Source organism: Dasypus novemcinctus, chromosome 1 (assembly GCF_030445035.2).
Source record: "Dasypus novemcinctus isolate mDasNov1 chromosome 1, mDasNov1.1.hap2, whole genome shotgun sequence".
NCBI lineage: Eukaryota > Metazoa > Chordata > Mammalia > Cingulata > Dasypodidae > Dasypus > Dasypus novemcinctus.
The window spans coordinates 16,413,455-16,440,370 of NC_080673.1; the positions used below are offsets into that span (position 1 = coordinate 16,413,455).

At 39.1% G+C, this 26,916-nt stretch overlaps 1 protein-coding gene across 2 annotated transcripts in view; it reads right to left on the reverse strand.

Annotated features, from left to right (window-relative positions):
- The window catches only part of GALNT7 (polypeptide N-acetylgalactosaminyltransferase 7), a 147,093-nt gene that overhangs the window by 50,943 nt on the left and 69,234 nt on the right, over window positions 1-26,916 (reverse strand). For both annotated transcript variants that reach the window (XM_058308070.1, XM_058308133.2), the window contains exon 2: window positions 14,206-14,666. In XM_058308070.1, coding sequence (XP_058164053.1) covers window positions 14,206-14,666 — 461 coding nt within the window. The remainder of the gene's footprint in view (window positions 1-14,205; window positions 14,667-26,916) is intronic.

Consider the following 26,916-nt stretch of genomic DNA (forward strand, 5'->3'; position numbering starts at 1 on the left):
AGGAAGTTACGAAGAACACCCCTCTATTCCCCCCTCATCTCCACCCACATATGGCCCTGGATTACGCAAGAATTGCCCTCCTCAAGAAACCTGCTCTTTGCTTTGCAGAGTGCCATGGTCATGTCATTCTGAGGTCACATAACATGTATAATCTTACTTTCAATGTATGTATATCATTTAAAGAAGGTTTATCCAAGAACAAAAGGGAATATTACAATGTTGGAGGAGAAATAAGTTTTAGGGAGCTGTATTTCAAAATTGGGTCCAAGGTTCCAAAATCCAGTTGATTGTGGCCATTTTAATTATTGCCATTGTGTGCTTGTTTCATCCAGTGTTAATGCACTTTCCACAGTTGGACATGGTGTTAGTATAGCCAGACAGGTTTCATTATTATTCTCTTTTGTGCTTGGGATTTTATATGCTCACATTTAAAGAGAGAGACACTCTGGAATTGATCATTTTTGTGCTCCTAAGTAGAAATTTTCATTATGAGAAAAATGTTTTAGAGATGCATACTAAAAATACTACATTTAAACTAGTGCTCTGATAGATGACCTTTCCTAAATTTTTGTCTGGTATGGGGAAAGGCCCAGAAGGTCTGGAGTCACTCCTGGCCACCATATAATCCTGGGCGGTCGCTTAGTCTTTGGACTTCAGATTCCTCATCCACAAAATAAGGGAATGGTACTAAGTAGTCTCTCAGTTCTCCTTCAGCTCTAAAATTCTATGAGTTGGTAAAAAATTTAATATGCAATGAGCAAGCCATTCTGGTTAAAAGCTACCATACAACTCCAAAGTGAAATCTTATGCATCCAGCTCCCATCTGTTCAGAGCAGTAGTTCATCTGGGTCATCTGAGAGTGAGAGTAAAGCAAAGATCCAGACTCAGAGAAAGGAGAAAGAAAGGGCAAACACTAAGAATGGGAGTGTGGAAGGATTTCAGGGCTAGCCCAGACTGCCTAGATCAAGAGATCCCAAGACAGAGACAGAGATAGAAATAGAGACAGAGATAGACAGAAGGACTGCGGGACCCGACACCACCATCACCACTAACGTGTACCGCTGCTTACCGCACGCTAGACAGGGTGCTACCCGTGTTACGGAGCCTTTTATCATGTAGAGAAGGCTGGTGAAGCTGAAGCACAGGGCACATAAGGAAGTGCAGGGGGGCGATGAGCTTGTAGAACATAAAAATAAGTCTCTATGTTATAAAAATCACGAATATATGCATATAAATGTATAGGAAGAGAACATGACAAATAGTCGCCAAGCTGTTAGCAGACGCTGCCTCTTGAAAGAGAGAAAGAGGACTTTTACTTTCTGGTCTATGTGGCAAATGGGTGTCCTCCTCTCTCAGGGCTAGAGCATACAGAGGTTAACAGAAGGACACACTGCAACAGCAGGAGTATACCCTGGAGATGCTAGCAGGGCTAAGCCTGGCAGTATAAAACGGCTGAGTAACTGCTAGCTAATCCATCCTGGTCCCTTTCCTGCTTCAGGGAGAATCCAAGCAGGGTGAGCCCGGAATGCTGGCGGCCAGGCTGATGCTCTGTTTGCCAGGTTGGGCACGAGGCTGAGTGGCTGGACACCAAGTGCAAGTGTTGCCAAGCAGTGCGAATTGCTGAAGTGCCAGGATCAAAGCAATGCTAGCGTCTGCACAGATACTGTGTAGCTAAGTTAAGAGACACTGCATCTATCATTACTTTCCAAGAAGAGCAGAGGAAGCCCAGGGGCTGCCAGGCCTCTCAGGCCTTCCAGGAAGCAGGAAGAGGCAATACCAAAACAGAGAGTGTTCCACTGAGCTGTAATGATAGCAGCTACATACTAGCTGCTTGCTGGTTGGGTCAGCTCAGTTCTTCTATCTAGAGAAAGACTGCAGGAGACTCAGAGGGGAATGTGGAGACAATTCATTTTAAGATGGGAGGGACAACATTAGACATCTAGTCCAGTGGTTTTCAAACTGGTTTCAGGAGCACATAGGTTTCAATGAAGTGCCTAGAACCGAAGTATAGAGTTGCCTAGCAATGACTCTGGGAACTCTGAGGTTAAAACAAGTGAAAAACACTGACAACCCCTACTCCCTCTTTTTTTACAGATAAGGAAACTGATATAGGAGTATGGAGGGCCAGTAGCCTGCCTCATCCTACTGTATGCTCAGAGAATTCATGCTAATCCATTAGGACAGACATAGAATCAACACCAAAAGGTGTGTATCCCCACATTTTACACTTCATGATGGATGGCAAATGAAAAAATAAAACAATTTGTTGTCGTGTAGGGTTGGCTTTGTCTTAAAGCATTTTGTTTTGTATCATATCCACATATTTCTTAGTTACTCTGGCTTTGAGTGAATTCTTCTGATCTCATTGTGTACCTGCTAATGGTTTTACAGTCATTGAAAAAGAAATAACAAGCACCTTTGGACTATTCAGGTTTTATATAGCAGATCTTTTTCTTTTGGAAATGGAGAGGTGAGGTGGGGGGGAAAATCAAAGTATTTCCTCAAGCTGCTGTATTTTCCACATAAAAATTTGGTCCTAAGACTACCTATAACTTCAAAGCAATTATTTTGGCTAAATAAGCACTACTATGATAAAACCTTCTTTTGCTATAGTTTGTCTAGTATTTGCTAAAGAAGAAGGCCTTGAATGGAATAGCTTTGCAGATGTCCTGAACTAATGAACTAGTACTTTATAGACATTACATGGGCCATTAGACTCAAGTATGATCAAAACTTTTCATATGTAAATACTAACCATCTCTTTTTATGATGCATTTATATGATGTATTTACATTTATCCTAGCATTATTTCTAGACTTTAGAAAATATAGACAACTTCTGGGCAGTCTGCTATAAATTTCTCAAATTTATTATAGAGATCAATACAGAATATTGATATTATAATAAAATACCCAAATAATTAACAGATGAACTTTGAATACCCATTTGCTCATGTGAGTTCCTTCTGAATCTTTTATGTCATTAGCATGTAGATAAGAAAATTAGTCCTTCTAATTTGGAGGCTGGTCACATTATAAAATTTTAAAACATTTCTTTCCCAAGAATATTACAGCTGACCACCCTATAACTATTACTTTATCCATCAGCACTATGTAATTGGTGTAGAGACAGGATTTCATGCTAAAGGTCGTCCTCCCTTTTGCAGGCATTCTAGCACTTTTACAATATAAAATCAAGTTGGTCTTTTTTATCAGTTAATTAAAGTAGAGTTCAATAAAATTTTGGATTATGTAACCATAATCTTTACATAATTCAGTCTTATACTTGCTAATATTTAACTCAAGTATTGATATTTGGGTCAATTTCTTACAGTGGTACTGATAATTAAATTATCTTTACAGGTTAGTAATATTTTTCTAGTTATTAGAAAAATACCCCTCACAAGTATTAGTAAATTTCCTGATTAAAAATAAAGGGAGTGGAGATAAGGAATAAATGAGTAGGGGAAAGGGTTGAAGAACTCAGGATAAAGCTCAGACAAATATGTGCCAAATTCTGAAAATGTTATCAGTGATCATCATTTACTGAAAGGTAGGAGGGACCAGGTAAAAGGCAGGATGAGGTCTTTTAAATTTTTATAGTGCAATAAAGGGTGGCTCCCTTCACCCCACACTTGGTATTTATTTATACAGAGCACAAGTCAGGTCTTGAATCCCTGCGCCACTCTTCTGAACTTAGGTGACCTTCAATTTATCTAGTTCTCTGAGCCTCAGTTTCATCATCAAAAAATAGAGTAAAAACAAAAATAAACAACTTTGATATGGTTAGAAGAATAGGAAATAGTTTATTTCCTAAAGAACCTAGCACTCGGTCAGACACACAATAGGTGCTCAATAACAAAGTTGATGCTGATGATTTATTGGAGACCCTTTTCTTCATTAGCTGCTACAATGTAGAAATATGGGAAAACAGTACAGTTACAGCGACGGAGTTAATTACATGAAAGTGGAAGAGACAGCTTACACTTCATTTAAAGTGACTGTGAAGTACTTCTGAAAACCCATATAAATAAATGTAAATAAATACCCATAGCCCAGAAGCTGCCTTTTTGTGCCATTCTCTATCTATGGTGTATTTCCTCCAGCACTCCCTTAATTCTAGCCCTTCTTTTCACCAGCCCAAGTTTCTGATTATGGAGATAAAGATTAGCACCTAATGACAGAAGATATGTGATCAAGGATCAGTTACATTCTAATCTAAGCTGTTTCACTGTCTATAAGGAAAGAAATTCTTCTTTGTATTTGATTTAAATAAGAATACTCAATGAAGCATTCCTAAGAAATTGTGATTCACACAGACTTCAGTAAGGGCTTTTAGGAAAGAGTTTTTCAGCCTTCCTTCAATGTCCCTCTGCCAGTGTCTCTCGTAATGGAGAAAGGACCCATGCCAGCAGTCCTCCGGTTTAGACTATACCATCTCTGAAGGGAGCTCCTGCCTCACAAAAGATGCAACACAGCAGAACAGCAGTTCACTTTCTCTTTACTGAAGACTTTACAACTCTTCTCCTTAAAGTGACAGTTGTGCATCCCAGGGACCTAAGAATGCATACTTTTAGACTCTCAAATTTTTCTCCAGGGCCCTTTATCCTCTTTTTTTAAAATTTTTATTTGCTCACTGGGACTTAATTGGTATTCTGGAGAATACACCAATATTTTTGTTTTGATTAAAATGGCAGTGCTCATTCTAAAATAAATTACTTGGTTATTAAAAAATGTGACTTTCCTCCTACATATTAGCTACATTTTGGAGATTGGGATATCCCCCAGGATTCAATGAAGAGGTAAAGCAAAGCAAATACACTAAGAGGTATTACTGAACTTAATTAAGCAATATTACTTATATAATTTTAACTCATGTAATTAGCATGGCTTTGGCACTAAGCCCTTTTTATTTTTTAGCACATTCAATTTATATGTTGTAAGAAAGCTGAAAGAGCAAATCTATTTACAGTATACCAAGTGCATCTTTATATGCTCAGCTTAAAGTGAGCACAGATAATATAGTGTCCCTACAAATGCATTCAAGAAGTTATACAACACATTATTCATATGACTACTTCCAGCATTCTTGCTTAAGAAAAAGAAATTGACGCTGCTGATCTTCCTTTACAGCTCTCTCCATGGAGGAGCTGCCAGAAATTGCCCCACAGATTAAGGAGCTGATGCCAGTTTGAAACTCAATCTGAGGGGGAGGAAAGCTTCCTCTAATTGGCTTTGGCCCAGTTCAACTACTTTTAGAGATTGTCTTCTGTTCTCCCTCCATCGCTTTCTTTGCTTCTCTCAACACTAGATAATCCAGAGGTAAAGATGCACATGTTTATGTAAGAAGGGGAATGAGGCTGTCATCTTGGGTTTTCACAGCCTAACACGGCCGTAATGAGGTCTGCTTCTAAACTGGTCAAAATTTCTCAAGCGCATGGGACCTGACAGGAGTACTTGCTCACTGAGGGCTGTCTATCTTTTAGAAAGATTGCTGTGCTTCTGGAATAAATGGAGAAGTAGGGGTTCTTCCTTTCCTTGGCTTATGTCTGACTTAATAGCTAACCAGTTATGTGTAAATTATTCATCTTAAATGTGGGAAACATCTCCCCTTTTTCCTCTTACAGTATGGCTTTGCAGTCACATTATGGCTCTATGCTCAGCGTTTTGGCTTTGAATACCCTTTAGCTGCAATACTGTACAGATATTTCTGCTATGATGTCATGCATATTATGTTATATAATATATATATATCCTGCTAAGCTTTCTGTTTTGCAAAATCATGTACTTGAAAAAAATAGGACTTTTGGGAAAAAGTAGGGATCGTGCCAGACAGCTCAAAACTTAGGAACTTTGGAGCCCTGACAAAAACAGTATCAGTCAGCCTAGTTAAAATCTCCACTGGCATTTGCATTTAGCATATTTAGCATTACAGCCCATCCTTTTCAGCCTTAAAACCCAGGAGTTTATGGGCTTTTTTTTTTTTTTTTTTAAGATGTAGGCCCTTGGAAACACTTGTTTCTAATAGAGACCAGCTTCACCAAAATTAAAGTACAATCCAGGGGTAGCCTTCTTCATCAATCACAGAGGAAGAGATACCTTCTCAGCTTCTTTGTCTATATTTGCAGCTTCCCTAGACAGCTTAACATAGGGGCAATATGTAGTACCATCACACTTGAAACCACTCAACACACCACTTCTTATACAAAAATGAAACATGGGCACAGGACTGTCAGCTTTTTCCTTAAGGTCTTCATATATTGTTGTGGCTATCTCTTTAGTTGTGAGAAACCTTGCTCTGATCACTTCCAAACATTAACACATAGGAGGAAATCTATGAACCACTATGCCTTCCACACTGAATTGATACCATTTCCCTATTTACCACACACGCAGGAACTAATCTGCACTAAAGAACACACATTGTGGTAAGCAGGTTAAATCTAAAGGTCCTGGCTGCAACTCATAGTCTGAGCTGCTAAATTACCAGAGGGGGTCACACCAACCCCTTGAGAGAAGGGGCTTACTTTCTGACGTATTCACACTGCACTCTGGCAGGTCTGGGTCCACCGTCAGAGGTTCTTTCCGTGAGGAATTGATAACCTTGCAGCAGAAGACAATGGCTGGACCCTTTGAAATCACTGTTAGCTCCACACTGAGATTGCTCCAGTAGGAAAGGGGAACAAAAACATCTCTTAATCTCCACGCCAGGGCGCCTGATGGGTAGCAAGCTTATGCTGAAGAGAAAAAAGAAAGAGCCGAGGTTTCCCTGAGATTGACTGTCACTGCAATCAGATATTATTGGATATTTAGTAGTTCCACTCTAAGTATTTTCTGAACCAGCTTCCAGGAAACTTATTCTAAATTCCTGGTTGGGCAAAGAGAGCTGGGAAGAAACAAAAACCACAGCATAAGTTTATAGTTTTAATCAGGAATACCTCATGTATTTGTAACATTGGTGGTGGTGGTGGCAAGAACAGGTGGGGATGTGGCAGGGGACATGGAAGGGGTTGAAATGAAGTCAGATTTCCTCTTTCCTCCTAAGAGACCATTGCCAATAATGACCGAGAATGGAAAGGACCTCCTCAACTAAACGAGATCTCAGCAGCAGAAGAACCTTTCTGCTAGGGCAGTGAGCCATCCCAGAATACTATCAAGGGAAGAAAGCACCTAGGAGACGACAGGATTCAAGATGGTTTCTCCTCTAATGGCGGCTTGGAGAGACAATTTACTTCTATTTCCAGTTTTAGTAGTCTCGCTCCTTGAATGCTGTACCCTAAATTGCTGTGGGAAGTGAGGTGAGGTATGTTACTCCCTGATCTCTATAATAATTCCACTGTGGCTAAACATATCTCCTGTTGTCAGTCAGAACTTTAAACAAAAATCAGCTGTGCTACTGTAATTGAGAAGGTTCCAATGTGTGTGTGTGTGTGTTGGTATGCGTGTGTTTAGAAGAGAAAGACGATACTAAGCATTAGGACACAATTTATTTTTTTAAAGTAAATCTGTAAATCTCCTGAACTAACAAAAAGTAGTTTCTGAAAGTAAAAAGCTTCAGGCCAGTTAAATAGAATAATACTTCTTTGAACATAAAAAATTATGTAACATCAATCATGGGTCATCTGAAACCACTTTCAAATGTGCTTCCTGTAGATTAGATCTAATGTTGCCAAATTTGAGGACAGACAATCTGTGAGAGAAAAGGACTGTATATTAGCAATAGCCTTGGTTTGCCTGGGGTAATTTAGAACCATCATATATTGTAATAAAACTGGGACAAAGTACTGAAATACATATGCATACACATGAGTCACAGATAGATGTGTATATATGATTCATACAGTATTCTAGCAATTTCTTTTAATCTCTTATGAACAACTCCTTAGAGTTTCAGTTAGCTGTAACTGGGTCATGACATGAAGTAACTCAAATTAAAAAAAAAAAAATCAAAAGCATTTTAACTAAATCAGTGATTTAAAAATAGTAGTTATTTTGTAAATTATAACCTGCATTCTAAACAATTAGTAGGTATCAAAGAAAGCCTTTACTATGGATAGAGAAAGAAAAAGTTCACCGTCACAATTCGCCTTAAATAAAATTAGAGTATAAAAATTGGTATTTATTTTAGAATCAGGTAAGGAGAGAATCTAAAGCGTAAATGTAAAATATCTTTTTAAAAAAACTAACCCTCCATTTCCTACAGACAAGCTTAGGAAAGTTATTAACAATTAATCGTATTAACATTTGCATAGCTCTCAGAATTTTCAAGGCACTTATGTCTATTATTTCACTCTGTAAATGCAACTACAATAGCTAGCTACAAAACAGAAATGCAGTAGGTGTATAGGTGGGAAGAAAGGTTAATCATGAGAAGCTGATAAATTTGCTCAGCAAGTCAAAATATTTAACTCATTTGTTTGAAACAAAATTGCTTGGATTATATACCTTTGATTGTCTGCCTGTTTGGACAGAAAAAAGGGGGCAAGAATAATTTCCATAGGCATGCATCAGCAGTTCACAGCAAAGAAAACAAAACCTAACATACCCATGAACGTCGTGCCTCTCCCTGGAGACAGCTTCCTTTATCCTGACTGAGTCTGCGTGAGCTGACCTAAAGCTGCAGAGCCACCTGGCTTAGGTCCAATGGACTTTGAACGAAGCAACTGCTTCTATCCCCACTATCCTCTTTCTGTTAATGGCACCATTCTTCTTTGGGATACTGAGATTCAAAGCCTTGGAATTATCTTTGATTCGACACAACCAACTGCCAAAGGCCTATGGGTCTAGCTCTTCTGTGCTCCTACACTGAGCCTCTTTTTTCTGGGTCCGCCTCTATTCCCTAATCCACTTCAGACAACTCTGCCGGGCTGATACCCCTAAAGTTCTCTTTGCACACCTTCAGTGGCCTTTCCCTGACCACCTTATTCAGGATGGACTTGGGGGATGGCATTCGTAGTCTTCCAAACGTGATAGCCCTACCAGTACCGGCTTTGTTTTTCTATACACACTTTCTGATCCAAGTAAACGATACCACTGGTTTTCCTCCTAGTCAGTGCCTATCCTCATGTTTTCGCCCCTTGTATCCTCTTCCTAGGGGAAACCGAGTCGTCCTTTGGGCTCATCCCAAGAGTCCCCTGCATGAATCCCTTTCTGGCTCCTCTGTAACTAGATGTGACCTCTCAGTCTTTTGAACCACATCATTTTGCTCACACTTTTCCTAAGGTTCTTATATTCTGCCCTACATAGGTTACGACCCCTTCATGAAGATATTCTTTCTTTTCTCCCGGGGGTGGAGGGCAAACTCCTTGAAGGTAGTTTTCTACCTATACTTTCTCACTGTTGCATCCCTTGGAGAGCCTAGCACAATGCTTCCAAACTGGAGGTACTCAATTAATATCTGTTGAACTGTGAAGAAAATCATATACGTTTTTCATAAAAAATAAGTGTGAAGGCAGGTGAAATCATTACTGGCTCAAGACTCTAAAAGAAGTAGGCACTCAGTTCACTCAGAACACCGTTAGTCACCCTTTAACAAGCAATCAACTGCCAGTAAGTCACTCGGTGAATGTAATTCAAAGCTACAACATGCATAAGTACGCGTCATGCTGGCAGCTGGGCAGTTCTGTCCTGCTTCTAGGGTGGAGAGCATTTATCTGAGAAACCTGGAACAGCCACAAGAACGAACAAGTTAACCACGGTATCAGATATCACAGCTGGACAAACAGCCCAATTCTTGGCGTCTAAGCTTTGCAGGTGGCTCATTTATGTGACTGACAGAGGCAAGACACCGAGGCTGAAAAGGTCTATATTCTAAAGCTACAGAACGCTGGAACACTGAACCGGCTGTCTATGGGGTCTGTAGCATATTCTCCATGAGAGATGAAGGTGAGGGAGGAGTACGTGCGCGATATGGATGTATGGTATGTTTTTTACATACTGCCAGTAAAATCAGAAGAGTGCAAACAGGAATATTAGATCATATGCAAAATTTAGGGGTGTTTCATTTACTATTGTTCTTTTCAGAGAAAACTCTTAAGACTGTCCACATTCTAACTTATGAACACTCTATTTTAAAATTGTTATGCTCTACGTTTAATTTCAAGCATTCAAAGTGGAATGAAGCCCATCGCATTTTTCAAAAAGTTGTGAGAATCAAATTAAAAAAAAGTTTCTGAGAGTTATGATGTTTGAGTATTTTGAAGTATTTTGCTAAAAAGACTTTTCTCACTAGCACAGAATTATGAGAGAGGCTTAGGAACATTTCCTAAGATAGCCTCGCATACTTTTATTTAATTGGAAACACAATATTTACAGGAATGATGCACAAAATCATACAACATCCTATTTTTTAGGTGTTGCTCCAGCTGTGTAGGAAAGAAGAACATGGAAAGCAATTGGCTTATACAAGGCAGGTGGATGGATGTTAGAGAGCTAGGGAGGAAAGAAGGAAGGGAAGAAGGGAGGGAGGAAAATAGTGGAAGAGGACTGAGAGAGAAAGAGGAGTTTCAGTTGGCAATTGGTATCTAAAATTTTCAAAGGAAACAGAAAGGTTTAGTCATCACAGAAGGTAGAGACAGAAGCAATATTATGTAGAGGGAAGCAGACTTGGCCCAGTGGTTAGGGCGTTCGTCTACCACACGGGAGGTCCGCGGTTCAAACCCCGGGCCTCCTTGACCCGTGTGGAGCTGGCCCATGCGCAGTGCTGATGCGCGCAAGGAGTGCCGTGCCACGCAGGGGTGTCCCCGCGTAGGGGAGCCCCACACGCAAGGAGTGCGCCCCATAAGGAGAGCTACCCAGCGCAAAAGAAAGTGCAGCCTGCCCAGGAATGGCGCCGCACACACGGAGAGCTGATGTAGCAAGATGATGCGACAAAAAGAGACACAGATTCCTGTGCCGCTGACAACACAACAAGATGACGCAACAAAAAGAGACACAGATTCCTGTGCCGCTGACAATAACAGAAGCGGACAAAGAAGAAGATGCAGCAAATAGACCCAGAGAACAGACAACTGGGGTGGGGGTGGGGCGGAGAAGGGGAGAGAAATAAATAAATCTTAAAAAAAAAAAAGATTATGTAGACGAGGCAGTATGTGACATTCAGGTTTTCCAGAAAGTGACAGAGTATATCAAATTAAATAATAACCTGGGGAGCAATGTAGCTCAGTGGCTGAGCACCTGCCATGTACGGAGTCCTGGGTTCAATCCCTGGTACCTCCTAAAAATAATAATAAGTAAATACTAACTTAAAACATTTAAATTCTGCCAAGAAGGCACATCAAAATAATGCTTTTCTAGCCACCAGGCCTATGACAAATACTTTTAGTCTATCATGTCATTTAATTCTAATGCCAATTCTGAGAGATAAGTATTATGAGACCCATTTTAAACATTAGGTAATTGAAGGTTAAAGAGATTAAGTAACTGGTCTAAGAGTTCATATATGGTAATGAAGCCAAGGTTTGAACCCTGGCAGGCTCCATTCATTCATTCATCCAGTCAGTCTTTCATTCTCTGAACAGATATTTCCTGATTCCATCCTACTGAGCTCCTAGGTGCCTGTTACTGTGAATACCTGGTAAAAACAAAACAAAAAAAACCATAGTCTTTGCTTTTGGGGCCTCATCCTCTAGTGAGAAAGACAGTCAATAAATAGCCAAATAAACCAATATCCAATTACTCTGATCAATACTATGAATGAAAAGCCCAGAGAACAATAATAGAGTCTAAAACAGGGTGTTATCAAGTTAGATAACATGGTTAGAAAGATTCAACTGAGACTTAAAAGGACGGGAAGGAACCAGCCATTAGAAGGGGGGAAAGCATTCAGGAAAGGTGGAACAGAAGATGGACAGGCACCGAAAGGCCAGCACAGCTGGAGCACTATGAGCAAGGAGTAGAGAAGAGGGCTTGGCAAGGAAGGTAAGGGTCACAGCTGTTGCAGGTTAGGAGCTTGGGTTTTATTTTAAGCACAACCAGAAGGTACGGCATGGTTTTAGATAGGCTAGATTTATGTTTATAAGAGATCACACTGGCTCTGTGCTAATAACGGGCAGTACGCAGCCAAGACTAGACCAGTGAAGAGGTTCTTGCAAGATTTTGAGAGAGATGGTGGTGACTTGAATTTGAGGGATGGTAGTGGAGATGAAAGAAATGGACTGAGTTGAAATATATTTTGGTGGTACAAACAAGAAGTCTTGCTGGACATGAGGAGCGAAGGAGTGGGATATAAAAAGGACGACTCTAAAAACCTGTGCACTGCTCTGCATTTTGCACATTGTTTGATTTTCTTATTGTAGCTCTTAGCAGAATTCCTATATTAAAAAGCTAGCTACAATTATACTGGTTTTTTAAATGACATATTTTTATTAATAGTTCATGTGCTAAATGGTACTAAACATTCAGAATCTCAGCCTTCCACACTGCTAAATGCACTCTTTGATTGTAACACCTCCCTGTGCTTCAGGTAGGCATGCTGTCCAGGAAGACACACACCCGAGGTGCGCTGTGGTGGAAAGAAAGGGCTTTCAAGTCAAACCACCTAGCACTGAATCTCAGCTTTGCCATTTAGGTGGGTAAATCCAGAGAAGTCGCAACTCTTTGAGTCTCTAACTTGACACACACAGGTAATAACCCTCTCACTGTTTGGTTGTGAGAATTTCATAAGATAACTAAAAGTAAAAGTCTTGCTGTGTAGTAGAAAACCAATAAATATCAGACTTGTTCTTGCCCTGCCTTCCCTTCTCTCCCATTTCAGCGATGAGAATGCAATAGCTTCCCAAAGTAACTTTGGAAGTAGGAGAGAGTAGTATGATTGCCTGCTATATTGAAGGGACTGGAGACATTGTTTTGGGTCCTAACAGATACTCAGATGGTAGTTCTAACTCTACAACCTCATTCCTTAGCTAGTAGGGCTGTCAGGTAAAATACAGGATACTCAGTTAAATGTGAATTTCAGATGAACAAAGGCTTTTTTTTTTCAGTATAAGTATGTCCCATGAAATATCTGGGATATACTTAGGCTAAAATGTTTTTCCTTGTTTATCTGACATCCACATTTAACTGGGTGCCCTGCATTATTACTTGCTAAATCTGGCAACAGTACAACCAGACAAGTGTCTACTCTGATTAGGATTAAAATGCTCCAAGAGTCTTCTCTGGCAGCCTCTTCAGATGCTTTATCTCTTCTCTGTGCAACAAAACGCTATGACTCTTAATATCATGGTCCTATATTTCCACTCTTTCTACTTTGCATATTCCATTCATCCTCTTTCATTTTTAGTAATAAATATATGAAGGCCAGAAGCCTACTGAATGGCACTATGTTAGGCATGGAATTTTACTTAATGGTCATAAAGCTTGCTGGTGTGCGTGTGTGCTCAGTTAACCTTTTAAAATGACGAATATGTTAACAAGACATCATCAGGAATACAATTTTGGGAGTTTTCTAGTAGCAGTGAATTAAATTTGCATCCACATTAATTGGAGGTCTTTTAGATCCTATAGCAGTAATACTGATTATTAAACAAACTGATAGAAAAAAAGCTTTGAGTTTATTCAGTAATCACTCTCTATCAAAAGTTAAGAGTTGGAAATCCTTCATAGTAAAATCAAACTATATGAAAAGAATTTGGAAGTTTAGGCCATAGTTTTATCTGGCTGAGTGCTCTGTTTGCCTTATAAATAGGAGTTTCAATCTCCAGTTTCAGTACTGAGGGGGAAAATAAAGGAAACATAAATACCTAGTTAATTATAGAAGAGCCATCTAGATCAGCGTTACTATTTGTTATTGCCCCACATGACAAGGAGCTTGCTTCAGAATGTAAATCAACATTTCAAGAAAACTTTGCTGTTAAAAAATCTGTCAGCTGGGCTAAACAAAGTTTGTGATGGTGTAGCTGTTACACTCTGGTGCAAGTCCTTTTCTCACTGTGGACTGGTAACAAAGAATTCACAGACCAGTGCCAGTGTAGAGACCATGTGGTGAGCAGCACTGATGGAGAAAACCCGAGAATTTTATGTGCGCTATCCTCAATATGCAGCATAAAAGGAGCAACCTCCTCCTCCTGACCGTTTTGCTGATCAAAGACCCTCTTATCTCTTGAAATAAAAGTATAAATATTTTCTCCATTGTAACCATCTAACTAAACCTAAATATGAATCAGAACAAAAGCTGCCCCCTTTTAAGAAGAAGAGGATGTGTGCTTACTCTTCTTGACGCAAGTCACTGATGCTGCGGTCCAGGGAGATCATGTCACTTGCCACCATGTTAAATCCAAACTCTTTAATGCTCGCTTGAACGGCCTGTTTGAATTCTGGTCCCAGAACCAATGGCTTGGCTTTTTCTCCAGGGCCACCAACCACTCCATGAGGCTCCGGTTCTTTGGGTTCAAAGTTCCCGAGGATTCCTGGGCGTAGCACAGGATCATGGTAGGTGAATGTCTGAGGCTTAAATGTGAGATATTGTCTCTGCATTATGTCTTTCTGGGAATCTCCTCCAGCGTGGTGCTCTTGTTCATTTTTGGCCTTGTTTTTTCTTCTAATAGACTCTAGGTCCACTTCTACTCCTTCGACATGAGGCCACGGTACCACAGGTTTGAATCTGTCATCCCCGGGAGCTAATCCATTGCCTCCTCGGTTAGGCAGGGGGTTATTGACATCTCTGTCTTCCTACACAAAAGGGAGGAGGGACACACAATGAGTACAGGAAGGCAAACCGCCACAGCAGAGTTTATGATACCAATTTCCAGGTTAAAAAAAAGAAAAAAAAAAAGAGACTGAAGCAATAATAAAACAGTTGAAAACGTGAACTAGAAACAGGCTATTAATCAGGACTTCCTATGCCATTAGAAGATATTTTCCAGGCTGGAATGGAAATACAAATAAATAGGCTATTTCCTCACCTCACCATCCCAAGATAAATGAATGGATGTGTTTTTTACCACCCCACCTCCTACCCCCCCACCACCTCGTAAATCTAACTCCCTATCAAAGATCTCTTAAAAAAGCAAGTTGTTAAAGAGTTTGAACGGGTTCTAGGATCTTTGATTAAAACAGGTACTTAAAAATAGGTCATGTTGTACAGTATTTGGTTTCTCCAGATATCCGGTGTATGATAAATGCAACTTTTTGACAGTGATGCAGCAATGTGGAGGCAGTGGTATCAGATGGCGCCCATCACGAGGCTGGCTCTGGGCCTCGCAGGACAGAGGAGCAAGGTGGGGATGTGCAGTCAATGGTCTCAGTTCAGGATTTTCTACTCAGTGAGAGTTTAGCTGAATTCAAAACTGTAAAGAAGCCTTTAATGATTGTAACCAGATCATCTTGGGCTTTAAAACTATATCTAATACCTAATACCTGACCATGCCAGGGAGAGCACAGGTGAAAAGAGGCTGCATGACAGGATACTTGGTGAGGGGTGCCACCCTCTTTTGTCTGGACCCTCCTCATCAGCCATGCAGATCTTGCCATCAGAAATCCTGGGTGCTTTTGCTTCTGGGTGCTTTTGCTTCTGAAGCTTTTGCACAGGGCAGTGTTTTTCAACATTAGTATCACCTTCGTGGCTCTAAAAAATACTGATGCCTGTGTCCCACCCCCAGAAACTGTGATCTACTTGGTCGTGCCATTGCATTTTTAAAAGCTCCCTAGGTGACTGACTTATGCACACAGGCTTGAGAAGCACTGGCTTAAATGGAGAGCCGCTAGTGATTATTAGACAAGCGGATTATGGAATGTGCACCGCTGGGGAAAAGGCGAGGTGAACTGACAGCAACTGCAAAATAGGCTAACTGGTCTGCCACTTCACTCCACTTAATCCCGTAAGATTACATGATTCCTTCACAGATTCATAATAGAATTAGCACCATCTACAGTGTTAGAACTCTCTTGAAAAGCAAAGTAAAACACTGTTTAGAAAAACCCAGAGAAATAAGGCTCCAAATATGTTAATGTGTAGGTTTTTAGCCACTGGTAGTTTATTCAGACACAAAGTCTCTACAGAAAAAGATGTGAATTTAGTTGATGTTGAAATTATGGTAAGGGCCAGCTAAAAAAGGATTGCTTTTAGAGTGTTTAATAATAATTTTAAAAATCTATTTGTTTAGGTAATTCAAGCATATGATAAAAACTTCAAAAGATCCAAAATGGTATATAGTGAAAAGCAAGTTTTCCTGCTTCCCTTCTGTTAATGCAACCACATCTATCAGTTTCTTGTGCATTCTTCTAGAGTTGTGCATTTCTAAATATACATGTGTATAAATAGCAAGAGAATTTTTAATGGATTCAAACTTTATGATTATCTTCCTCCAAAAGTTGTTTTGCTCTTTTCTGCTGAATTTAGAGTTCTTTATCCAAATCTTTAAGTTCTTTGGGATTTTGTTAGAAGACTACCTGCAATCCAGTTCATTCTAGACTATCTCATTCTTTTCCAAATTCAGAGACTTGGAAATACTGATAATTCTTACATCCATTCTCTAGTCTATATCTTAGCTTGCTCTCCAGTCCTCATAACTAACGGTTTCCTGAACATTTTTACTTATACCTCTATGGTATCCCCAAATCAACCTCACATTGATTTTGCTTGGTTTAAACCTGCTTGGTTTACTGTCTTCCCTGTCTCGGGGACTGGAACCACTCAACTGATCAAGTCTGAGACCTGCATGTCATCCTAAACTTCTCGTTCTCTCTTATCTACCCTCCTGACATTTAATTAAATACTAATTCCTATCAATTCTATCACCTGTGTAGCTTGTGAAATTGGCTAGTTCTCTTTATATCCTCACCACTGCTGCTTTAGTTCAAGCCACCCTCATCTCCTATCAGGATAACTATAACAGCAATGACAGTGAGGACGGCAAACACTATGTTCTAAAAAATTCTTATATATTAACTCATTTGGCCCCATGAGTTACCTTCCCAATTTTATAGACAGAAAACTGTGACACAGAAGTTACCCAAGGTGAGAATCACTAAATGGTAGAGCCAAAATTTGAATCCAAACATTCTGCCTCCCAAGCCCTTTCTCTCTGTAATTTACTGCTTCTCAACCTAACATGCAAACTGACTGCCTCTCTTTATTATTTATTAGGCAGCCATAGAGTCTTTTCTAAAATGTAAACATTAGCATGTTACTTTCCATGCTTAAAATATTCCACTAGTGTCCCAATGCCCTCAGGAGAGTTTACATGGCCTTCCAGCCTCTGGCTGTACTTACCTCTCCATTATTACCCCACCAGCCCAAGGATTCCTAACTTCTTCTGTAAAAGTCTAAATTGTAACTTTCAGGCTTTGCAGTCTATAAGTCCTCTGTAGTGACTACTCAACATTGCTAGTTACAGGGCAAAAGTAGTCACAGACTATGGGTAAAAGCATGGGCATGGCTGTGTTCCAATAAAACTTCATTTACAAAAACAGGTGGTGGGCTGGATTTGGCCACAAGTTGTAGTCTGCTGACCCCTGCATTAGACTGTAAGTTTTGTGAAAGTGTAAGGGTCATGTCCATGCAACATTGCATTCCCAGGGCTTAGCCTGGCACACAGTAATTCCTCAATGTTTACTTAATGAATGAATCTGAAAATTTCAGCTTTGGCTATGAGAGAGACTCTGAGAAGAAAAGAGAGAGAGAATGGAGAGTATGGAATGGGAGAGCGGACCTTGGATCAGAAAGAACCTTTCTGGCAATACTTTATGAATCTAGCAAGAGAATAGGACACAGTTTATATTATATGCACAATATTGTACCTTAATAATGCTGAATAACAGTCACCAGAAAAACAGAATTTGCTCACTTCTCAAAGCCTTTATGTCATTAATCTGAAGTCAATACTAAATAGAAGATTTGTCTAACCACAAGTCAATTAAGAATAATCATGTCAAATGTTAAAGTTACATGATTCAAAGAATGGCTATAAAGCAGTGCAATACTTCACTCCCCTGAGAAGGAAACTAACACTCCTTCCTGAGAGAGAATAAGGCTAAGCAGTTGCCTTTGTGATTCACTGGCACTATGACACCTTCATAAGCACCAGCTGATTTAATGTACAGTCAAAATCAATGACTCACTGTTGACTTAGAAATGGAAAAGAGAATCAGTGGGTAATCTTCCAAGATCAGTGTATGCTCATATAAGTTGAAATGTACTGAAAGATTTAATTACTTATCAGATGGTAATTATGGATTATCAGAAATCAAGTTAGACTATTCGCTATCCACTTTGTACTTTACAAAGAAAAAAAAATCATACATTATTAATGTGTAATATTTTCCTAAGATGGTAGAAATGATATGAATTCAAAGGGATTTAGAAAAACGGTCCTTAGAGCAAATGAAACTTACATTAGCTTGTTTGGATTTGAAATCATAGGTGAACCCTAGAAAACTAAGTTCTTAATGAAGAACTTATGCACAGTCACAAGATCAGAGAAATTAATATTTAGCTTTAGGAAATGGCCATAACTGAACAATATGCACACTGTTTCCTTATCACTCATGATTCAAAGAACTTAAAAATCATAGCAAGCCAAACTTCATTCAGTAATTTAAAAACCCTCTTGATTAAAAGCACTTTAAAATTAGAAAAAGCACATCAGCTTCCTTTCTCCAGCTACACTTAACCCGCTTACCTTGAAGGAGAATAAGAAATAGGGACAAAAGAGCAGGGAGGGAGGTGGTAAAAATAAAGCAGGGACCCAAGTTAAGAAGAAAGAGGATGGTCTTGTAGCTGGGTCTCACTGGACCCTCACCAACACATGGCAAGGACGTGGGGGGCTCCAGCCTTGGTACCCTTGTTTCCCGCTGATTAGCTAAAGCTAGATTCTGCTAATGTTCTGTGCTTACTGAAGACATTTAAGTCTTGCTCTTTTTAGAGCACTGACAGTTGATTGCAATGGGAGTCAGTGGTCCTGCTGTGCCTAATCTGGGCATAAAAGATGACATTCTGATAAAAATCTGGAAGGATTCCTTTTTTTTTTTTTTTAAGTGCCAGTTAAACACATAAGCCTAAATTGGAGAGAATGGAGAACATAGCATGGCTGGCATCACAGTCACTGTTCTAACAAAAGGAATCCAAGTTAGGATAATGTAGCACTATACATTATACTTTGGCGGGGTAACCACTAGCCAAAGGCTGAGTAATATACAATAAACAAGTTTAACCCAATCTTACCCTACTAAAGGAAACATTGAAGCTCTGGACCTTGGAGATCTGCCTACTGCATAAAAGATAGTGGTAACTCCGTTATTTTCTCTAAAAACTTCCATCTGATAAACTGTGGCAACCACACTTACAAGTGGGTTAGGTGGTGCTGTAGTTTTAACCACCGAGTGGAAAAATTTTTTTACCAGACTTCTAAGGGGATATTTTGAGCCAATCAAAATACTGCCTGCCCCTACTTAACAAACTAAGCAAACAGTCCAGTTTTCTAGGACAGACCATAAAATACAATATATAATACAGATCTACATTATACTCAATAAGGCTGAAATTAATAGATGCCTAAGAAGGTAGCCATTTCATACTTTTGAATATTTAATCATGCAAATAAAAGGAAGATTTCCCATTATAAAAGAATAGCTCCCAGTAAATCTCATAGTTGTACAAATAGTTAACCAGTATACAGATTCCTATTGTAATGTGCACTATTTGGTATTCTCAAAAGAGGTTCCCATCAGCATTGACATAGTAACTTTCTGAAGATCTCTGTGTATGTGGGAGACTAATCATGCTCAACTATATACATTTTAGATATGGCTGGTTTTAGACCTTGGGCTCTTTTTGCCCAGTTTCAACTCAGTTATTTCTTCCCTGTCATCAGGATGAGATAATTTTTTTATCTGTCTGACAAATAATCAGAAAACTGAATGTACTGAAAATATGTATCAAGTATACTTATATACTTGATAGAAAAATAAAAACTATTTTTGGGAAATCATCTACTTGAGTTAGTAAAGATAATCCTAAGAAGTTACTGAAGATAACTCTATCTAAAATTATCTACTTTTTCTGAATGTGAAATGCCTGGAATGAGCTAATAGTTAATCCAGGTCCAAGCATCCTTTGTGAATTCCTTTTTTAGGCAGAAGGCAAAGGCACACACTGTCATCCCAGCTGTTTTGAATCTATTTGGCCTCTTCCTCCGGGTAAATGTGGAAATCGGGCTGCTCAGAGTAGAAAACTCTGATCCCTTCTGAGCATTTAAAAATCACTGAAGAACCCAAACAGGGTTACACAGGTTTCTTCCCACCAAATCAAATTTTATTTCAACTTAGTATTTATAAAAATCCTGAAACATCAGTACCATATGTTCCATCTTTAGATAATTACTAAGCACTGATGGCATCCCAAATTTTAAAATAGTGTCCATTTCCATGGTTATCTCTATTTCATATATATATATATATTATATATATATTATATATATATATAAGTTTTTTGACATTTAATACCATTCGTACCATTGGATGCTGGATGTGAATACACTTTTCATTCAGGGCTTAGGAAAATCATCCTTCAACCAACAAGATACAGTACCTTGGTTTCACCAGAACCCAAACTTCATGGACAAATTTCAACTTCTCCATAGGACATTCATTTACTTAAGTGTTTTATACTTTACTAACAAGGAAAACTTCTAAAATATAAAATTATTCTTGTTTGTGGTAATTTGTTACTGCAGCCCTAGGAAATGAATACATGTCATATCAGGAAAAAAAAATATTCTATTTTGTTTGGTATTTTGGGACTCTAAATTATTCCGGTGACTAGGTATAGTTTAAAAGTAGATTTGGGAGTGATATTAGTAAACATGGGGAATAAATCCATTACATTTCTGTTGGAGAAAAACGCGCTTACTGGGACAAGGAGACTGATATGACCACAGGCAGAGAAAGTATTGGGAAGCTCTCCCAACAGAGGGGTCTGAAGAACAGACCTCAGCCCCCCCCCACCAGCAAGGTGGGGGTCTGAAGAGAGACTTCAGCCCACTCCTGGAAGGGGGGACTTGAATTTATACAGAACTTTCCTAGGTGGAGAAATGATAGTTGGTGGGAGGGGATTGAGGGTCTGAGTGAGGTGCAGGGGCCAAGAGGAAGCCCTAGAGGTGAAAACTTTCCCTGATAGTGACTATAAGATGGTGGGTTAGGGAGTTATGGTTTCTTGGAATGCTGCAGGAGCAGATGTTTCTTTGTTCTGTAGGAATTTTACCTCCCTCTGATATGTAGGTAGGGAAGGTTTCATTTCCCTTTACTACCGTCTCTATGTGGTTTCTTTGTTTAACCTGTGGGGAAGAGCCATGCCCTTAGACATGGAGGCTTATGGGGGATGGGGTTAGCTTTCCCCAGTGCATATCAGGGGAAACTGAGCTACAGCTTGTTAATTACTGCAAGACTCTTTAACAATTTCCTTAGAAGTATATAGCACAATTGTAAACAACTAGTTCAGACAAACTAAAGTAGGTGCTGGAATTGGTTCGAATTTTGCTGAAATTTACTTTGTAAAATCCATATCAATGCATTGAATATTTTAAGGGTATTAGTATAAATCGCAAATTCTTTAGTAATAAAAACTTTTCATTTTCAGCATATAAAGTAAAATTACAACTGATAAAAGATTTCATACAAAATTCTTCTCTGCCTTGACACTATAACCTTTAATGTTTTACTTTGTAAATGTGAAATTACCACTAAGCACACAATAGGTTAAACCAGTAGCTTTAAACTCAGGAACCATAGTTCAAGGAAACCTCTTCCCTCCTCCCACAGTCCCCTGTGAATATTTCTAACACTGCTCCTCCAGCATTGCCTTATCAGTTTCTGTTAACATGTCTCTCCAACCAGACTGAGGACTCTTTGAGGATTGTAAGTGCATATTATTTATCTTGTCCCAAGCACCTAGTATGCAGCTGGTACTCTATGCATGCTTGTTCATGGACTGAATAAATGAATACCTAACTTTGAGTCATCTGCTATAATACCTTGCTGGAATGAATGACTTTGTTTATTCCCCCTGCTCCCCTGCCCCGCCCCCCCCACCCGCTGTTTTTGCTGTTTCCATTTGCTATGTGATCTTCTGTATCTATTTCTCTTTTTGTCTTCTCTTCTCATTTTTTCTCCTCTAGGATTCACCAGGATTTGATCCTGGGGACCTCTGATGTGGAGAGAGGTTCCCTGCCAATTGTACTACCTTAGTTGCTGGTCACTGCTGCACTTCACCTTGACTCTCCCCTTAGACTCTTTTTTTGTTGCATCATCATCTTGCTGTATGACTCTCTTCTGTGGGCACTCAGCTTGTGGCACAGGTGAGGGCACTCACATGGGCACTCAGCTCACTGCAGGGCACTCGTGTGGGCACCTGGCTCTCCGCATGGGCACTCGGCTTGCCACGCCGGCACTCACTCAGGCACTTGGCTCACCGCGCGGGCACTGGCTCACTGCACAGCACACTTTCTCTTTCTCCTTTTACCAGAAGGCCCCAGGGTTTGAACCCAGGTCCTCTCATATGGTATAGGCAGAAGCCCTATCACTTGAGTCACATCCACTTCCATGAATGAATGACTTTGGATCCATTATTTTATACAACTCCTTGGCTTGGATTAAGCTAGCATTTTGGGAATCCAAATGAGATAACTGAAACATTTTCCTTACAAATTTAAAATTTGAATAATCCCTTTTTAGTTTTCTTTCTTCATCAGATTTGGATACATCTCATCTGCAAAACAAGTACTTTACTTAAACATGAAAAAGTAACTGCTGGTGTTAAGTCTTAGGACTTAAGGCCCAATTTAACTTGGAAATGGTTTCCTGCTAAATTTGGTCTTTGTTGTAAAAGAGTAACAGGATAGAGATTCCAAATCAGGTCAGAAAAATAGTGGGTAATTCTCAAGGGGGAATAAATTAAAAAACGATATGGACAATTAAAGGACCAAACTCAAGTGAATGTCTACAATAGGAAAACAACAAACAACAAACTGATTATCCTTTTACAAAAAAACTTTTATCTGCAAGTTTGTTTAATGGCCCAAATCAGAGTAAAATCATAAACAGCTAACCAAGATGCCTATGAAATATTTGATATTTAAATATATTTGTGAAAACCAAATAATTATTTTCCCAAGATTATCATAAGGACTCATACCTTAATTCATGAACTGAATCACATATATACTTTATAGATTTTTTAAAAAATACTTTCTGATTGTGAATATTTAAAGTTATACCCTTAGCTAATTTTAACTGAATTTCAAGAATCAAACATGAGCATTAAACAAATGCTCAAAAAAACCTTTTTGTAGGAGATTTCAAAAGGTGATGAAGCTATAGTTATCAAATGCAGTCATTTCAGTGGTAAGAGCACAGATGTCAAGACAGGGCTATAAATACAAGGCATATTAATGTTATTTAACAGCACCAATTCCCACAGATAGTCAAAGGCAGATTTTGATACCTCTTGGAAATCTTAGAAAGGCTACCATGGGTAGATTTAAATTCTCCATGCTTGGAATTTTAAAAAGAAAGCTCCTAAGTGGCATTTTCACTCTAAAAATAATATTAAAAAGTCACATAAAATATTTTAATAAAATTGTCAATATTTTATAATAACAATCTTATCATATTATTCCTAAAAAATAACCTGTCTAAAAATAAGAAAGGTATTAGGGAAAAGAGTGAGTAGAAAAAAATGAAACAAAGCAATAAGGGAAAGATTACAGTCTTTTAAGATTTTTAAACCCATGAATAATTTATGTATACACATATATTATGTATGCACATGAAGATAGGAAATATATATTTTTAAACCAAATAGCTCAGTAGGATAAGAAATAAGAAATTAATTTTGCTGAATACACCCTTCAAAAGAACAATCAGAATATTTCATCAGGTGGAGAAGAGAGGAAACAACTGAAAGCTGAATTTATTGAAAATGAGGTCACATCTGCTCCTTTTCTACCCACTCATATAGTGTTTTGGAAATTTCTTTCATCTTGTTCCAATTAGGTCTACTTCCTTACCTAGAAGAGCCTAGAATCTCTCTTCACTCCCTTTTCTAGACTGTCTTTATAATGTTTTAGAAGAGCAATTCCAACATCAATCCTTGGGGACCCCACTATTCACACCTCCTTATTTGAGGAAGTGCTTATTTCAATCCTTTGATTCCTGTTTCCAATGTTATGAGGCATTTAAAATTTTAGACTGTTCAATTCTTAATCCACCTTCACATCTGACAATTCCAGTGAAACCACATAAAGATTTCCAAAATCTTCCTGAAAACTTCTATGTCACCAACAGATTCATCAGTAATTCTTTTTAGGAATTATTAAGAAAAAACATTTTATTGCGTGAGAGCAGAATGAGGTCAAATGTGCTATTTGTGTTGAGAGAAATGTTTGTAATACCATTTTGAAAATGGAAAAAGCAATGTCCTATTATCCCCCTAGGGGACAAATTCGAGAATGAATACAGCACTCCCACACGAAGTGTTACTACTTTCTGCAACTGGAAATGAATAAAACAGCTTTTCCTCTAGTGCTTCCTTGCTTTGCCCTGGAGCTTAGTTTTCATAACAGCTCATAAAAAGTACTGCAATATGGGGCTTTAGAACACATGCATTTTGATTGGCATAAGATAATCTTCTCTTGCAAATTTGAAAAAAAAAAAAATTCACCCCAAGGAAAAAAATTCCTCAAAGTTTTGAGGGATGATATATCATTTTAAGGTATAGAACAACATTTCACTACCATGTCATGACCAGAAATCCATTTTAGGAGGGTATGACAAGGAAACATAACTATGTGAGACAGAAAAAATATATTCAGAGTAGATCAAAGTTACTTATATAATAAATTTTAGTTTTCAGCTATAGGTCTGCTCTCAGAGGGCAGGCTTATCCAAGGATACTTTAGCATCTGTGCTATTTGGCATTCAGGCTAGTATTCATACACATCATTAAAAAGATAAAAGAACTGTCCTTTCAGGTATCTAAATATTTATTACAGGTTTGTATATGCCAGACACACTGTAAACTGCTGTATTACAGAAAAAGAGCTTACCTCTAAGGGAGTCGCTGCATGGGAAAGGGGGATGCCTGCAAAGGCTCTGAGTTCATCTATGTTCTGAGAGCAGGAGCTGCTCCCTAACGTGGAGGTGGTAGGGAAGGTATGGGGTAGGGGTGAGAAGTGAGTCCCGACATTCATTCCAGGCCAAGGCCAAGGCATGAAGGCGTAAAAGAATGCGGAATGTTCAGGGAAATCCACAAGGTTTTTTATAATCTCCAGTGGAAGTGGCAGGAGATGAGCCTCGAGATACTGGAGAGGGCCTCTTAGGAGCTGCCAAGAGGGTCCAACTTTACACTCTTGGGAGCATTCCAGATCACAGTTGAATTTTAGAGTAGGCACTGCTGGAGAAAATGAATAAGGAGGAGCAGAGATGTTTTCAGAAGGGTAAGAAAAAGATTAGAAATAAAATAGTAGAGAAGTCAATGAGAGAGAGCATTTCAAGAAAGGAGTGGTCAGCAGAGTTAAAAAAACAAAGAGGGAAGCGGCTGTGGCTCAATCAGTTGGGCTCCCGTCTACCATGTGGGAGGCCCTGGGTTCGCGTCCCGGGGCCTCCTTGTGCAGGCAGGGTCGCCCACACGCTGCGGAGAGCTGACACAGCAATGAACCAAAAAAGCGAGACATGCAGATACATAAAAAACGCGCACTGAATGAACACAGAGAAGAGACAGCAAAGAGTAGAATGAGGCGCATAAATAAATAAATAAATCTTTTAAAAAAACAACCAACAACCAACCAAAAAAACAAACAAACAATTGCAGGCTGGTGTTAAATTTGTGAAAGTTCCGAGGCCTGAAGGGGTAGGCAAGAGAAGACTTTTAGTCTCAGTTCTGCAGTGTGACTCACTCTGCAGTTCCGTGACACAAAGCACTGGTGAAGGCCTCAGGCGTGTGGCTCTGGGGAAGCCTCAGGATCCCTCACCCTCATTTCCTCCCCAGCTGTAAACAGAAACAGCACACTACTCGTTTAGAGTACAAGAGGCATTATCAAGATGTTATTGTTGTTCTGCCCTAAACAATCCTCTGAAATGTCTATGAACTGAACAAATCACTCCTATTTATTCTTTTTATTTACTTATTTTTTACTAGAGAAGTTGTGTGTTTACAAAAACAATCATGCCTAACATACAGGATTGCCGTACATCACCCCACCACCACCACCTTGCACTGTTGTGGAACATCTGTTAACAAATGATGAAAGAACATCATCAAAATATTACTGCTGACTACAGTTGATAGCTTACATGTGGTGTAGTTTTCTCACAGACCGCACTTTTGATAACATCATGGATTAGTAGTGTGTATTTGTTAGAGTTCACGAGAGAATGTCCTCATATTTGTTCTGTTACCCACAGTCCATCTTCCACCACAGGGTTCACTGTGTTACACAGTCCCATGACTTGTACAGTCCATCCAAACTGGACACTCAGCAGCTCTAAGTTTAATCACAGCATTGTGCTGTCATCACCTCAGTCAATTTTAGAACATTTTCATTACACCAAAGGGGAAAACCCCATACCACTTTGTTCCCCCCAGTTGTTAACCCCTAGCATTGATACAGTACCTTTTTTACCCTGATGCAAAAATATTACAATAACACTGTTAACTATACTCCATAAGTTACACTACTTGTATTTTAACCCTGTATCAGCATATTCTTAACACCTTGTAACAGTGATGCCATTTGTTCTAGCTCATAGAAGACATTCTTTTATTTGCACTATTAACCATAATCCTCACCCACTGAGTTCATCATGTGACAGAGGCCCTAGATTATCCTCTAACTGTCTTTCAATTATACCCCTAGACTACCTCTTCCAGTCACAATCATATTTATAAATCAGCAGTGTTAGTTATGTGCACTATAATACACATTTA